Raw genomic sequence first — 16,475 nt, 5'->3', positions numbered from 1 at the left:
TTTCAAGACAGATGGTGAAGTAACTACTTTCTCCTGGATTCATGTTTCTATATAGAGGAAATTCTAACCCTTATTTTTATCTTATTTCCACAGTATCTCCTCTACAAAGAAGACTTGAATACCTGATAAGCTCATCTCCTTCTGGGTTCCCCCCAGGTCTTTCTGCCTGCCAGATTTGTGTTCTAGTGAGCTGTCTTCCATAGAATAAGAGGGTTGACTACCTGTTGGGGGAGCCGAGATTGTCCATCTGTGTGATGACAAAGTAATTACGTTGAATTCAGGGGGGAACTATCACAAGTCCACTTAGCTACACACCAAAGCTCCTTTCTCTAAACTGTTTTATCAGTAATACAAATACAAATACATTTTGACCCCCATCTGCTTGGTTATATTTAATGATAAGGAACTTGGGAGGAGAAGAAAGGGTGTTATTCTTTGACTGCTCCTCAAATGGCAACATCTGGTGCCTTGGCTGAACACTTTGAAAATAAATACAACTGGAGAAATTAAGTCTCTAGGGTGGTAAGGGTTCATGGCTTATGGCTGTAGAGTTTTGACCTCAACATTTTGTAGCAGCCCAGATTGTGCTTTTGGCTTTTGTGGGGATGGCGTTTTCAGGTGGCTTAAGCCCTTGGGCCTTCTTTAGTAAGCATGGCCTACATGGGATTGTGATCTTGATGGGTTACCACAGTTTATGGTAGTTTTGTCTCCAGGTGTTTGGTGGTTTTTCTGCAAAAGGGTACTTTTTGTTTTATTTTTTTATTGTGGTAAAATATATATAAAATTTATCATTTTAATTATTTTCCAATGTATAGTTAGTAGCATTAGGTACATTCACATCATTGTGTAACAAGAGTGTAAGATGAAAAACTTACTAAACAAAGGCTGCTCTGGTCTCCGTGTCTGGGTACCTACAGACTGACTATGAACGCTGCATCCAATTGGGACTGCTAATAAAGGAGAAACAGAGTCAAAGATGAGATCTCCTATTCTATTGGCCCAAATTAGTTCAAGTGCCTAACCTTGAACCAGTGACTGTGGCTAGGAGTCAGAGTAATACTATTTTAGATAGTACTACATGGCTCACCCCTACAGCCAGGGGTGGCATTTGCCCACCCCAAATATCACAGGGGAAATATATATATATGCATGTATATATTTATATATATATATGCATGTATATATTTATATATACATAACTGAGAGAGCAACCCAAACCCAAAGGAAGAACAGATGCTGGAGAAGCAACTATGATGTCCCCTTTAACCACTTCTTAGAGATAACCAGTGATAAATACCATACATATTCTTTTTTTTTTTTTACAAAATTGAGGCCTTACTATGCAGTATCCTTGTCTAATATGGTAACAGTAGCTATATGTGGCTATTTCAATTTAGATTAAATAGAATTACAGTTTAGCCTCTCAGTCACACAAGCCATACTTCAAATGCTTAATAGCTAAATGTGTCTAGTGACTACCTTATTGAACAGAGCAGATACCGAACATTTCTAACATCACAGTATATATATATTGTAGTTAACATACCGTGATTTGAAATAAAATATTTGAAAAGCTTATCTTTCATGCCTGCAAAATATTCCATTGAAGTCTGTGTTATCATTTGTATGACCATTATGTGAACATTTTAAAGGCTGATAAATAACATTCTAAAAATGTATAGGAGAAAGTCTTTTTCCCTTCGTCCTCACAAGCACTGAGAGACTCATTTAAAAGTAAATACTGCCAGTCGAATAGGCAAAAACAGATCCCAACTCTGTTTTTATAAATATTAGTTAAATTGAAGAACAACCCTCTGTAATTTGTTACATATCTGAAAGACACAGGTATTAACCACAAGACATTTTTATGTCCTGCAGTATCAACAAATTGTTTCCTGGAGTGTAGAATAAAGGCCACTCAACAGAGGCTAAAGCAACGCGGGACAGGGTGCACACACGCCAGAGGTGGGTATCCTTGGGGCATCAAGAGGGAGGACGTAAAGAGCTGTAGATGTTGAGGGGAAATGGGAGAAGAAAACCTGGGTTTGGCTTGTCGGGTGGCCTAAGTAATAGTGCGCTTTGCTTCACCTGGAGCCTTTTGCAGCGACTGCAACTCGGGTGGCGGGCAGGGCGGGGATGCGCTCAGGGGAGCATCCAGCACCTCCGGCGATAGCGGTGGCCTGCGGCCCCGCATTGACGCGACCCTGTGCCGCGGCGACCGTGGCCGAGCGCCTGGGATGGGCCGCGCCCCTGCGCGTTTGTGAGCTGGCCCCGGGTCACACTAGGACGCCTGCGGGGAGGCGTGGGGGGCCTCCATTCAGTTCCCCAGGCGGGACGCGCGCAGGCGGCCACGTATGGGGCAGAGACCTCGATGTGCTCCTAGATGTGCTCCTACCGAGCTTTGTTTTCCTGCCTGCGAGGCTAACAGCAGGTGATAGAGGCATGGTGAAAATGGCACTTAGTGACGTGGAGGACCCATTTCATAGAGCCCGGCCTTTTCTGTCTCGGTTATCCATGGGGCCATTCTTCAGCGCCTGCGGGCTCCCAACCCACTAATCAGTGGGGGCTGAAGGTACGCTGCCCGGGCCCAAGAATAACCGAGCCTGCTCATCTCGGGGAGGTGGCGATTGTGCCACTGTTGAAAGGGATCGCCAACATCCGGAGGATTGGGAGATTTGCAGGCAGGAGTTCTGCCTTTGCATTTACCAGGAAAAGTACTGGGAAGTGAGTCTAGGGACAGGAGAGGTGGCTGTGCTTTGAGAAATCTCCCGAGGTGACTGTGACTTGCCTTCTCCCATCATCTAAACAGGACAAATTGAAGTTCCAAGACTGTTTTAGTCCTAGCCTAATACAACCAAAAACACGGCATTTATCAGAAACAAAACAAAACAAAACAAAACAGGAAGTCTTTGTAGAATATGAGGAGGTAATTGAAAACCAGATATAGAGCTTTTAGAAAAAAGAAATGGAAAACTTAAAAAGGATCTTGTTTGATTTACTAATACAAATACCTAAAATATAACAAAATTGAAAAATCAATGAGTTTTACCATGATTGAATAAAGTATTCTAAAAATGCCACTTGAATTCATTCATATCTTTTGATAAACACTATTGCATCCTGTTAGAAGGTGATGGTTTAGAATATTCTTTTTTTTTTTTTTAAGATTTTATTTATTTGAGAGAGAGAATGAGAGAGAGCACATGAGAGGGGGGAGGGTCAGAGGGAGAAGCAGACTCCCTGCCGAGCAGGGAGCCTGATGCGGGACTCGATCCTGGGACTCCAGGATCATGACCTGAGCCGAAGGCAGTCGCTTAACCAACTGAGCCACCCAGGCGCCCTACCTTCTTGATAAAAAAAGAAAAAACTTGTTTCTCTTTTATTCTCCTGTGATCATCTTTATTAACTCTACCTTGCCATTTTCTGATGGACATTCAAGAAGTCTATGAACCAAGAAAATTAAAAAATGAGAGGTTGCAATATACACTTATAATCTCATTGTAAGATCTTTTATAAAATACATAATTGGCTATAAAGTAGCATGAGGTAGTTTGTTTTTGGTGGCCTTCCTCCAGAAGCATTTAGCAACTGTACAATACTAAAAAGGCCTGTCATGTTGGTCTGGGCTCAACAGTTGTATTAATCAGTATTTATTCAGTTTTAGGTGATAGAAACCTAAATTATACTGCCATTAGTTTAAGAAGGTATTCGTTGGCATAGGAGTACAGCTAAGTTTGGGTAAGACTGACTTCCAGTGGCCGAATGCTTTCATTAGAAATTTCTCTCTCCATTTTTTTTTTTAAAGATTTTATTTATTTATTTGAGAGAGAGAGAATGAGAGAGAGCACATGAGAGGGGGGAGGGTCAGAGGAAGAAGCAGACTCCCTGCTGAGCAGGGAGCCCGATGCGGGACTCGACCCAGGGACTCCAGGATCATGACCTGAGCCGAAGGCAGTCGCTTAACCAACTGAGCCACCCAGGCGCCCGGTTTAGAATATTCTTATTAGAGTACTAAACTAACAGAAAACCTCCAAATATATTATCCATAGACTCATGTCAAAGGCTTTCCTTTCATTTGCAGAGGACCTTGTCTGCAGAGTAGGGCACTTGACCTTGGTGAGGAGTCACAGCCCTTCTGGTTATCAGGGTGGTTGGCGCACCACTTTCCCCAGCCCTTTTCCATAGCCTGCAACTGTTATCAAATTGTTTTAGTATATGGACCTCCCAAACCCTCGCATCACCACCAAATTCCAATTTGAAATTTAAAGTTGAATAATGGGCAGCAGCAGCTCTTTCTGCCCACGGGTCCCATCCCCGTGCTTTAATGAAATCACCATTTGCACCAAAATAAATAAATAAATAAAGTTGAATAATGAATGCAGTTAACTTCTCAGAATTTATGAAAAGCAGTGAGGTTCCCTTTTCTATAATTCTACATGTGTAGCCTTTTCATATCCCATTCTATGGATTGAATTTGCAAGTTGTCATCTGCCTAGTTAAGAACTTTGTGCCTAATTGAAAATACATGTAATTTGCTGGTGTTGCAGAAGTCCATGTTTTGTCTTTTTTTCTAAACTGAGATATAATTGACATATAACATTAGTTTCTGGTGTACAAAATAATGGTTTGATATTTGTATATGTTGCAAAATGATTTACCACACTAAGTCTAGTTAACATCCATCCCTATAAGGTTACAAAAATCTTTTTCCTGTGAAGAGAACTTTTAAGATCTACTCTTTTAGCAAATTTCAAATATACAATAGTATTAACTATAGTCACCATGCTGTACATTGTATTCCCATGACTTATTTATAACTGGAAGTCTGTACCTTTTGGACTGCCTTCACGCATTTTCACCCACCCCCTCACCCCCTGCCTCTGGCAACCATCAATCTGTTCTCCCCATCTATGAGCTTGTTTTTGTTGTTTTTTAGATTCCACGTGTAAGTGAGATCATATGGTATTTTTGTTTCTCTGTCTGACTTACTTCACTTAGCATAATGCCCTCAAGTCCATCCATGTTATAGCAAATGGCAAGATTTCTTTTTCATGGCTAAATAATATTCCATTGTAAAAATATAAAAATATGGCACTTTTTTTCCTATCCATCCATGGACATTTAGGTTGTTGCTGTGTCTTGGCTACTGTAAATAATGCAGTGAATATGGGGGTACATGTATTTTTTTTTGAGTTAGTATTTTCATTTCTTTTGGATAAATACCCAGATATGGAATTGCTAGATCATATGATAGTTCTATTTGTAATTTTTTGAGGCACCTCCACACTGTTTTCCATAGTGGCTGCACCAGTTTACATTTCCACCAGCAGTGCACAAGGGTTCCCTTTTCTCCATACCTTTGCCAACACTTATAATTTCTTTTCTTTTTGATACTAGCCACTGTAACAGGTATGAGGTGAGATCTATTGTGATTTTGATTTGCACTTCCCTGATGATTAATGATGTTGAGCACCTTTTTATGTGCCTGTTAGCCATTTGTATTTTTTGGGAAAATGTCTATTCAGATCCTCTGTCCATTTTTAAATCATATATATATATATATATATATATATTTTTTTTTTTTTTTGCTATTGAGTTGTAGGAGTCCTTTATATACTTTGGATATTGAGTCCCTTATCAGATATATAACTTGCAAATATTTTCTTCCATCCCATGGGTTGCCTGTTCATTTTGTTTATGGTTTCCTTTGCTATGCAGGTTTTAATTTGATATAGTCCCATGTTTATTTTTGGGTTTTGCTGCCTTTGCTTTTGGTGTCAAATCCAACAAGTCACCCAAGACCAATGGCAAGGAGCTTACCTTCTGTTTTCTATTTAGAGTTTTATCATTTCAGGTCCCATGTTCAAGTATTTAATCCACTTTGTTAATTTTTTTGAGTAGGCTCCACACCCAGTGTAGAGCCCAACGCAGAGCTTGAACTCATGACCCTGAGATCAAGACCTGAGCTGAGGTCAAGAGTTGGACACTTAACCGACTAAGCCACCCAGACACCCCTGTGTTAAATTTCTGTGCATAGTGTAAGACAGTGGTCCAGTTTCCCCAGCACCATTTATTGAAGAGTCTTTTTCCCATTGTATATGATTGGCTCCTCTGTTGTAAATTAGTTGGCCAAATATGTATGGGTTTATTTCTGGGATCTCTATTCTATTCCACTCACTCATATGTCTGTTTTTATACTAATACTATACTGTTGAAAATATATATAATTTGCTGATATTCCAGAAGTCTATACTTTTTCTTGTTCTCTTAATTGAGGCATTAAAAGCTGCTGCTTAGTATACTTAACTTTCTTTACTCAGAATAAGGTAGAAATGAAAAAAGCTTCTTAATTTTAATATGGCAATTTATATTACCTTTGGTCTTTGGACCAAAGTTTTCTTATCCTTTTCTTTCTTTCTTTCTTTTTCTTATAGGGAGTTTACAAAGTTTCTGACTTGTGATTTAAACTCCACATTAAAAAGCAAATTGGATTATCTTTTCTTAAGAACTGTCTCAAAGTTTATTCATAACTAGAAAATAAATTTCAAAAACATTTTGTCGTGCTCTCATCATAATGTTTATCTAATCTATCTTGGAATTTTAAGTGTGAATGATATATTTTACCATTCATTTCAATGACTGATTATGACTAAGAAAGATGGGAAACTTACTAACTTTATAGCACTCAGTAAAGCCCTACTTTTACACTGTTGCAACATAAAATAATATGTGGTGTATGCACATCCATCTATTTTAAAGTAGTAAATATCAAGTAAGCCAAAGTTCAGATAAAGTTAATTAAAATCTAACTTTTTTTTAAAGAGGACTCTTTTTTTTTTTCTTTTAAGATTTTATTTATTTGTGTGTGTGAGAGAGTGCGAGCAAGAGCGCAAGAGCAGGGGGAGGGGCACTGAGCAGGGAGTCTACCCCAGGCTCTGGCTCTATCCAGGACCTTGAGAATCTTGACCTGAGCCCAGGGCAGACGCTTAACCAACTGAACCACCCAGGCGCCCCTAAAACCCCACTTTTAACTATATACAGTTAGTTACTTCTGAGTAAAATGGTTGAAATAAAAGCCTAAACTGGCTTTTCTTCCTCCTAGGGTTATGTGTACAAAACTATTCAATATTAATTGGGAACAGACAATCTAGAAAGGAAAAACAGCACACATTCAACTTAAGTGAAAATTGTTTATCCATTTTTGTCGGCAGATGACTTAGATTCTTTCCCTTTCACTGCCCTACTGGTATATATTCAGTAAATACAAGCAAAAAGTATTATCAGCATCTGTAAAATATAACTAGGAAGGAGTGTTATTAAAACATCGCATAGCACATTCCAAAAGTCAACAAATGATTTGCTAATTACTGGTGTAGGACTGTACTTGTGTTATTTGCTCGTATAATTGAGTTGATGACATAATTACATGATTTTATAACAAAGCATTTCGTATGCTCTGAGGGAGACTTCTTTAAAAACAATTGCTTTGGATATGTATTATATTTATTTAAAGGTTTTATTTATTTATTTGAGAGAGAGAGAGAACAAGTGGGATGAGTTGCAGGGGGAGAAGCAGGCTCCCCACCAAGCAGGAAGCCCGATGCAGGGCTCGATCCCAGGACTCTGGGAACATGACCTGAGCTGAAGGCAGACGCTTAACCAACTGAGCCACCCAGGCGCCCCAGGATATGTATTATTTTTAACTGTACAATTTTGCTACATTTTTACAGTAATGTTAGAAAACTATTATTTTTCCCCCTGCTGAATTGGAGTACATATAGTCTACTCCCTAGGCAAGTAGGGGAAATTATACCAGTAAAGCAATGCAAATCAGAAAGTGGGGGCAGCGGGCTCAACCTTTGAGTGTCCTCAATGTAGGATCATCAGTTCAAAGGGGGTACGAATTTTCTAGACTGTTTTGCCAAACAGTCTAGAAATTTTCTTCAATCTTCAATTTTCAGTTGCAACCCAAAAATATTCTCATATGTTGTCTCAGTCCTGTGCCAACATTAATTTTTATTAATGTAATTAGTTGAGTTTTATTTCATATAATTTAAACTAATTTAATAAGGGTTTACATTTTTGTTAGCAAAGTTTTATTTTTATTTAAATTCAATTAATTAATCAATTTATTATTAGTTTCAGAGGTAGAGTTCAGGGATTCATCAGTTGCATACAACACCCACTGTTCATTACATCATGTATCTTCCATAATGCCCAACACCCAGTTACCCCATCCCACCACCCCCCTCTCCTCCAGCAACCTTCAGTTTATTTCCTGTGGTTAAGAGTCTCTTATGGTTTGTCTCCCTCTCTGATTTCATCTTGTTTCATTTTTTCCTCCCTTCCCCTATGCTCCTCTGTTTTGTTTCTTAAATTCTACATATGAGTGAAATCATATGACAATTGTCTTTCTCTGACTGACGTATTTCACTTAGCATAATACCCTCTAATTTCATCCACGTCATTGCAAATGGCAAGATTTCATTTTTTTGATGGCTGAGTAGTATTCCATTGTGTGTGTGTGTGTGTGTGTGTGTATATACATACACACCACATCTTTATCCATTCATCTGTCGATGGACATCTGGGCTCTTTCCACTGTTGGCTATTGTGGACATTGGTGCTATAAACATTGGGGTGCAGGTGCCCCTTTGGATCACTACATTTGTATCTTTAATTATTTATAATATATATATATATATAAATATAATAAATGTATATTTCCCCATATTTTAAAGTTGTCTGCATTTCTGAACATAGACTCTCTGTTAACCTTTGACCACTCCCTATTGGAATGTGGATACTGACTTAAATTTCTACTAAATTTTTATATATTTTTAGTGAATTTTCAACACTTGTATAGCAAGTTGTGATCTTTTCTTAAATATGCTTTTAAAATTTACATATAGTAAAATTTCCTTTTTTGATGTACAATTTCATGAGATTTGACAGACACTATTTGTCAATCACAGTCAAGATACAGGTTTTTTTGTTGTTGTTTTAATATTTATTTATTTATTTATTTGCCAGAGAGAGAGGGAAAGAATAAGCAGGGAAAGTGGCAGGTAGAGGGAGAAGCAGGCTCCCCGCTGAGCAAGGAGACCAGTGCAGGACTCAATCCCAGGATCCTGGGATCATGACTTGAGCTGAAAGCATGCACTTAACCAACTGAGCCACCCAGGCATCCCAAGATACAGTTCTTTTACTTCCCCAAATTCCCTCATGCTTCCCCTTTATATTCCCACATCCCCTCACTCCCATCCTTACCCTCTAATAACCACCATTGCTTTCTGATCCTATAGTTTTGCCTTTCCCAGAATGTCATCTAAATGGAATGTTGTAGTATATAAACCATTGAGTCTGGCTTCTTTTAGTTAGCATAATGTATTTGAAATTCATCCATATTGTTCATCAATATTTTATTCTTTTTTGTTGCTGAGTAATATTTCATATTGATATATCTGAGTTTGTTTCACTCACCCATCAAAGGATATATGGGTTGTCAGTTTGGGGCAGTTATCAATAATTATATTTCATATGAATTGTGAAAAAATGAAAAGTGTATCCTATAAAAGTCTGAATACAGATTTTTGTGTGAATATGTTTTTTTCTTCCTTGATAAATACCCAGGAGTGGAATGACTGGGTTCCATAGTAGGTGTCTATCTAACCTAGAAAACTACCAAACTCTTCCAGGGGCATCTGGGTGGCTCAGTTGGTTAAGCATCTGACTCTTGTTTTTGGTTCAGGTCATGATCTCAGGGTTGTGGGGTTGGGCTCTGCCCTGGGCATGGAGCCTGCTTAAGATTCTCTCTCTCCCTCTCCCTTTGCCCCTCCCTCTCTCTAATAAGAAAAAAAAAAAAATTAGAAACTACCAGACTCTTCCAAAATAGTTTTGCCATTTTGCATTCCTCTTAGCCATATATAGCCAAATGTTAGCCATTGTGCATTTCTGTTAGTTGCTCTAAACTCCTTGATTCTTTTGCCTTCCTTTATATTGTATACATTTAAAAGGCATTTTAAACACCTGTTATCTCTCATGATACCCATAAATGTACTGTCACTAAAATATACTAGTCTGTTTTTCTCTAGTGATATTAAAGATTTTTTTAATATTTAATTTTTGGCCATATGAAATTTATTGAATATACAGTATGCAGGATGGTACCAAGCTATTTCTTTTGCATACTGATACCATTTGCCTAATGAGATGCTTTGGGGCTGCTCTACTTTTGCCCATTTCTCAATGGAATTCAGTACATTTCTTCAAATGGGATCCTCCATTCCTTATCTTAGGCAGTTTATGATACCATTTTCCCAGTTGCCCAGGATGGAAAGAGGGGATTTATGATTCCTATCTCTTCCTTAGTTCCCATATCCAAAAGGTCACTGGGTTTCGTCAAAACATTAATCCACTTCTCCCCATTGTCTTATACTTTCTTGCTCAGATCCCTTTGAGCCCTTCTGTACACTGGCCCAGGGTGATCTCTTAACATACAAATCTGAGCTAGTCAAGTCCCAAAGGCTCCAGTGGCTCCTCATTAGCAGGAAACACAACATCCTTCAAAATATGGTCTTTTTTTTTTTTTTTTTTTTAATCCTCCCCAGCTTCTTCTCCTTTACCTGACAAATGTCTGAATACAGAAGCCAGGCTGCCAGATTTTAAACTATGACTCTACCACTTACTGGTTTTTGACCTTAGACAAGTAACATAACCTCTCCATATACAATTGTATTCAAAGTAATATAGTGTATGAAAATGAAAGTATTTACAACACTGTGTTAGAAAAGTTTGACTTCTAACCTTTTTAGAAGAAAACAAATATCTTGTTATGTTTTTATTACAATCACATATCATGTTCCTGATCCATTAATACTCTGGAGCCAGACTACCTTGATATGAATCTCAGCTCCACCACTTAAGTTATATTCTCTTTGGCAAGCTACTTAACTTTGTTTCTTCATCTGTAAAATGGGAATAACAGTATCTGCTTCATCGTGATTATTGTAAGGGCTAAATGAATTAATATATCTAAATGAATTAATATATCTAAAACAATGCTAGTAAGCACCATTTTAAGTATTAGCTATTGTTATTATTTAACTGATGGGTAAGTCAGTCCCTAATTTCCCATCCATTGTTGGTGTCCTTCCAATAAATCCCGAACAACCAGTGCATCCTTCTTTTTTTTTTTTCAAAGATTTTATTTTTTGACAGAAAGAGAGACAGTGAGAGAGGGAACACAAGCAAGGGGGAGTGGGAGAGGGAGAAGCAGGCTTCCCACCGAGCAGGAAACCCAATGCAGGGCTCTATCCCAGGACCCTGGGATCATGACCTGAGCTGAAGGCAGACGCTTAACGACTGAGCCACCAGGCGCCCCCCCCCCTTTTTTTTTAAAGATTTATTTATTATAGAGACAGTGAGTAGGGCTGGATGGGGACAGAGGGAAAGGAATCTCAAGCAGACTCCCTGCTGAGCATGGAGCCCACAAAGGGCTTGATCTCACAACCCTGAGATCATGACCTGAGTAAAACTGGAGTTGGAAACTTAACCAACTGAGCCACCAAGGCGCCCCCAGTGCTTCCTTCTATCATAGAAATTAGTACAATGTATTGAAATTACTTTTCTCACATTTTAAGATGTCTTAAAGATATTTCCTTTGCCTCAAGCACTCTTGCCTCTAAGAACTCCCAGGGCTTGCCCTTCTTTTGCCTTAGGGCTTTCTCAGTCAGCCTACCTCTGCCTCTCCAAATACTCTAAAGGCATTTGACCTTATGAATACAAACTTTAAATGAGAATCATACCATCACAGATGGATTTTTATTGAGAAAGTATTTTTTGCATGAACTCAAGCCACCTTAATTCATCAGTTTTCTACAAAGCACAGCAAAAACTATATTTTTTCCATTTCATTTTACTGAAATTATTTTCATTGGGAGTATTTTTCTGTATAAATTATAAAGCAAGGAATTGATTCATCAATCAGTTTTTTTTTGCATATATTTAATACTGCCAATTAGTTTTTGCTATTGAGTTCCTCAGGATCAAATTAAATTCTAAATTTTATTGATCCAGTTCATCTATTAAATTTGGTCAAGAACTGTGGCCAGTTTGGGGCACCTGGGTGGTTCAGTCCTTAAGTGTCTGCCTTTGGCTCAGGTCATGATTCCAGGGTCCTGGGATCGAGCCCCACATTGGGCTCCCTGCTCTGCGGGAAGCCTGCTTCTCCCTCTCCCACTCCCCCTGCTTGTGTTCCCTCTCTCGCTGTATCTCTGTCAAATAAATAAATAAAATCTTAAAAAAAAAAAAAAAAAAAGAACTGTGGCCAGTTTTACTTTGTTAAATATTTCCATCAGGTCTAATGGTAGGGGTGGTCAGTTTTGGCAACTTTTAATCTTAGGTGTTCTTCAAGTTTTTTCTAATACGTTTGTCTTTGCAGTGTTAGCTGTTCTGGTTTTATTTCTTTTATTTTTTTCCATTTTTATTTATTTATTTATTTATTTATTATGTTATGTTAATCACCATACAGTACATCATTAGTTTTTGGTGTAGTGTTCCATGATTCATTGTTTGCGTATAACACCCAGTGCTCCATGCAGTACGTGCCCTCTTTAATACCCAACACCAGGCTAACCCATACCCCCACCTCCCTCCCCTCTAGAACCCTCAGTTTGTTTCTCAGAGTCCATAGTCTCTCATGATTCATCTCTCCCTCCAATTTACCCCCCTTCATTTTTCCCTTCCTACTATCTTTTTTTTTAAACATATAATGTATTGTTTCAGAGGTACAGGTCTGTGATTCAACAGTCTTGCACAATTCACAGTGCTCACCATAGCACATACCCTCCCCAGTGTCTATCACCCAGCCACCCCATCCCTCCCATCCCCCACCACTCCAGCAACCCTCAGTTTGTTTCCCGAGATTAAGAATTCCTCATATCAGTGAGATCAGAGAAAGACATGTATGATATGATCTCACTGATCTGGTTTTATTTCTAAAATGGAAACTCATTTGTTGTGATTTGGATAATTGTTTGAATTTACTTTTTAGCTAAAAATGAGAAAATTTTATCAATTCTTCAGGACCATTCTTGGGCTCAAAACATCTCACTCCATTTCCCTTCTCCCTTAAATGTCTTTATACCCTTCTTTCTCACCCCTCAGATGCCAGCTCAAGCATCACTTGCTCAGGGATGCCTCTCCTGATCTCTAAGGCTAGATCAAGTTTCCGACTTTATGCTTACATAATACACTTATTTTTCTTTCATCACTTATTGGACTTTATAAATATGTATTTCCATGAGTATTTATTGTATCCCTCATTAAACTTTGTTCCCTAAAGGCAGGAGCTTTGTTTCTCTTACCACTGGATCCCTAGCACATAAATGGCACTCAAGATTTATTGAAAGAATGATGAAAAGGAAAATGGTATGGACATACAATGTCTGACCAATACTAGGCATTCATTAAAACCTGCTTGTTTGTATTTCTATTATTGTTTATTTCTGGTTATGCTCTGACAGAAAATGATCATTTTTTTCCCTCAATACTATATTTGAAAATTGACTTTCTAATGCTATGTATTTTTAAGCCTTTAATACCAAGCTACTCTAATAGTCTTCCCTTCTCTACTGGGTTGCCATACTGTGTAAGTCCAGGAGGGTACACTGTATTCTACGGAGCAGGGAGTTGTTTGATGTAGTATCATTGCATCCTCACCTCCCTCTGAGAAAGGGAAAGCATTTAGCTAATTCTTCAAGTTGGTTATAAGAGCAATTCTAAATCCTAGCTGTACATCAAAATTACATGGGACACTTTAAAAACAGAAATCCTGGGGCGCCTAAATGGCTCAGTTAGCTAAGCGTCTGCCTTCGGCTCAGGTCATGATCCCAGGGTCCTGGGATCCAGCCCCGCTTCTCCCCCTACCTCTGCTGCTCCCCTTGTTTGTGCTCTCTCGCTTTATCTCTCAAATAAATAAATAAATAAAATCTTTAAAAAAAACCCCACACAAACAAATCCTTGAGCCCCACCCTACATTTATTGAGTCATTATTTAGTGAAACTCCCCCCATGACTTCAGAACCAGGGTTAGGAAACACTGGGTTGGAGCACAGGATGAGTGTGGGAAAGGTGGTTACACATTAATCTGGATAGGAAGGTTAGAGACCATGTAATTAGGGGCCCTGTATTCAATACTAAGGAAATGGAATTTAATTCTACATATACTAAGGAACCATGAAAGGTTTTCAGAAGGTAATGAAATTATCAGATCTGTAAGAAAGGTGAACTTGGCACCAGTGTGGCTGATACGCAGGCAGGGTGTAGAACCTCAGCCAGGGAAAGCCAGGGAGGAAGTTAAACAAACTTAGGAACAGGTGGTAAGGACTTGAACTAGGGTAGATACAGTGCAACCAGGGAGGAAGGGAATGGGAAAGCACTCACAAGACATTTGATAAGACCCAATAAATGGAATGTCTAGGATAAGAAAGGAGAGAGAGGCTGAAAACCACTCCAGGATTTCCAGGCTAAGCAACTGGATGCAATTTGATGATGCCACTAACCAAACAGAGAATTCAAGTGGAAGGACAGAATTGAGCAAGCAGAGGAAACAGATTCTGTTTCCAGCTATGATGAAATAGAAGTTCCTTTTGTACGCCATTTAGGTAGAGCTAGAATAGCAGGAAATTGGAAATTAAGATCTAGAATTCAGAAGAGAATCTGAGGCTGAAATTTTAGGTTTGGGAGTCATCAGGGTATTTCAGTTGAGGCCATTGGAATGAATGAAACCGAACAGGGCATTGTCTATGTAGAATCAAAAGTGCTTAGCACAGAATTAGAGATAAAGCAGGCTTTCTCATTCAATTTACTTAACCATATAATTTTAATAAGGCTCAGAAAGAGCACCATTTGAAATAAGCAGAAATTAATGTGAAGTGTAAATTACGATGTATAAAAATTATCTGCTATCTTTAGGACAACTTCAAATATGACTACTGTATCTCTGTACTTAGAATACATCAATCTGCTAGCTTGGAAAAACTAGTTTCTAAACTTATTAAATAGCAGATTAGTCAAGATGAGTCAGACGACTCAGATTACGAGTCAGTTAGCTCCTCATCTATGGTATCAGTACTCCCCTAAATGAAACAGATACTCGGTGATCTACTTCCTACAATGTAAAGGCAATATAATTCATTAAGCCAAATCATAAAAATACAACATTTATGTAATAAATGCAACCACTTATATCCAGAGATTGTCACTTAATCTGTGTCTATATATGTGTATGCTTGTATGCCAGGCACTTTTGTGTCATTTATTTTCATACAAATTCATGACTGGGTCTGGAATTATTTCAATAGAAAGCAAGCCAAATTTAAGATTCCTAGGACTGGCTACTTTTAGACAGTGAATGAACTTGTATATACTTAGTCCCAGAAATCTTTGTTTAAAGAGGGATCCAGGTTAATTATGAGGCAGGGGGTTTCAAGAACTATACTCTGGGAAATACTAATTTATACTAGTTACACATTTTAACTAAGACTTTTAAAAACATGTTGAGAAATTTTCTTGGATTACAGAAAAATGTTTGAAATAGCAGTGTTATGTGGTTTAAATAGGAAATATATTTTCTTTATTCAACTTTGTTAACTTTCAGTATATTTTGAAATGACACACAAAGTTATACCAAAGCTATATTTTAATTTCATTACATTGCACTCCAAATTCTTTACCATTTACGAAAAATAACTTTTTATAAAGCATACTGTTTTGTCCATTAATATACAAGTGATCAATCTACACTTTTTTGCATGTTTCTCTCAAAAATTAGAATAGCTTATGAGGATATTATATAAAACTAACTGGTATATTACACACCAAACAGAAGTACAGATTCTGTACAATGTAATAGTATACATATATATTACAAGAGACTAAATGCCTTGTTAAAAGTAATAGTTTAAGAAATCTTTCATGGAAAAAAATCTGCATTACAAAATTTGTTGGCTTAAGTATCAGCTGCTTTCCTCTCATGAATTTCTTTCGGTCGGCATTAACTGTCCATTTAGCTTCATTAATAGTTTTACCACAAGGCCAGCCTACAAAGTAAAATATATGTCGGCAGTAAATATGAAACACATAAGAATGGGTAAATGACATACATGACAGTGGGCAGTTCCCTATCTATCTGAAAAGGAAGGAACATTCTTAGTAGGAAGCAGCTTGTCAAGAATAAAGAGAATACTTAGACTTTGAAGGGATTTAAGAAGCAACCTACCGGATGCAGCTAGTGGCTCAGATACAATACTGGTTAAGAAGAGGTAAGGACTACCTAATACCTTGATAAAAGAGATAGGGAATACTGACCAGACTTAAAGGAAATGGCAGAAAAAAAGAGTTTCACTGTTATAAAACCGAAATAAATTATTCAGATAAGTTTCTGGCTTATTTGCTTAGGAAAGGCCTGCCTTT

General features: G+C 38.0%; 3 protein-coding genes across 10 annotated transcripts in view; 1 reads left to right on the top strand and 2 right to left on the bottom strand.

The window, feature by feature from the left end:
* The window catches only part of LOC123835587 (CUB and sushi domain-containing protein 1-like), a 94,386-nt gene that overhangs the window by 44,936 nt on the left and 32,975 nt on the right, over positions 1-16,475 (top strand). For 3 of the 6 annotated variants that reach the window (XR_010406539.1, XR_006788781.3, XM_064575296.1), the window contains exon 3: positions 1,879-1,965. Coding sequence is in view for 2 of the 6 variants with exons in the window: in XM_064575296.1 (XP_064431366.1) it covers positions 1,879-1,965 (87 nt within the window). In the remaining 4 variants the exon portion in view is untranslated. Of the gene's footprint in view, positions 1-93; positions 330-1,878; positions 1,966-16,475 lie in introns of those variants that run through there. The other 3 variants (XR_010406541.1, XR_010406540.1, XM_064575297.1) reach the window with 2 other exon arrangements.
* Positions 1-16,475, bottom strand: part of LRRD1 (leucine rich repeats and death domain containing 1) — a 45,544-nt gene that overhangs the window by 28,712 nt on the left and 357 nt on the right. The window contains exon 1 of one of the 2 annotated variants that reach the window (XM_064575294.1): positions 876-917. The exons of the other annotated variant lie outside the window; for it this stretch is intronic. The gene's annotated coding sequence lies outside the window, so the exon portion shown is untranslated. Of the gene's footprint in view, positions 1-875; positions 918-16,475 lie in introns of those variants that run through there. 2 annotated transcript variants of the gene reach the window in all.
* Positions 12,979-16,475, bottom strand: part of KRIT1 (KRIT1 ankyrin repeat containing) — a 38,253-nt gene continuing 34,756 nt past the window's right edge. For both annotated transcript variants that reach the window (XM_045864729.3, XM_045864728.3), the window contains exon 17: positions 12,979-16,102. In XM_045864729.3, coding sequence (XP_045720685.1) covers positions 16,034-16,102 — 69 coding nt within the window. In that variant the 3' untranslated portion in view covers positions 12,979-16,033. The remainder of the gene's footprint in view (positions 16,103-16,475) is intronic.

The sequence above is a fragment of the Mirounga angustirostris genome, unplaced genomic scaffold (assembly GCF_029215605.1).
Source record: "Mirounga angustirostris isolate CCGP_5_RB_7025 unplaced genomic scaffold, mMirAng1.0.hap1 SCAF_12, whole genome shotgun sequence".
Taxonomy (NCBI): Eukaryota; Metazoa; Chordata; class Mammalia; order Carnivora; family Phocidae; genus Mirounga; species Mirounga angustirostris.
The sequence above is the reverse complement of the archived record's forward strand: the minus strand, read 5'-3'. Positions and strand labels throughout refer to the sequence as shown.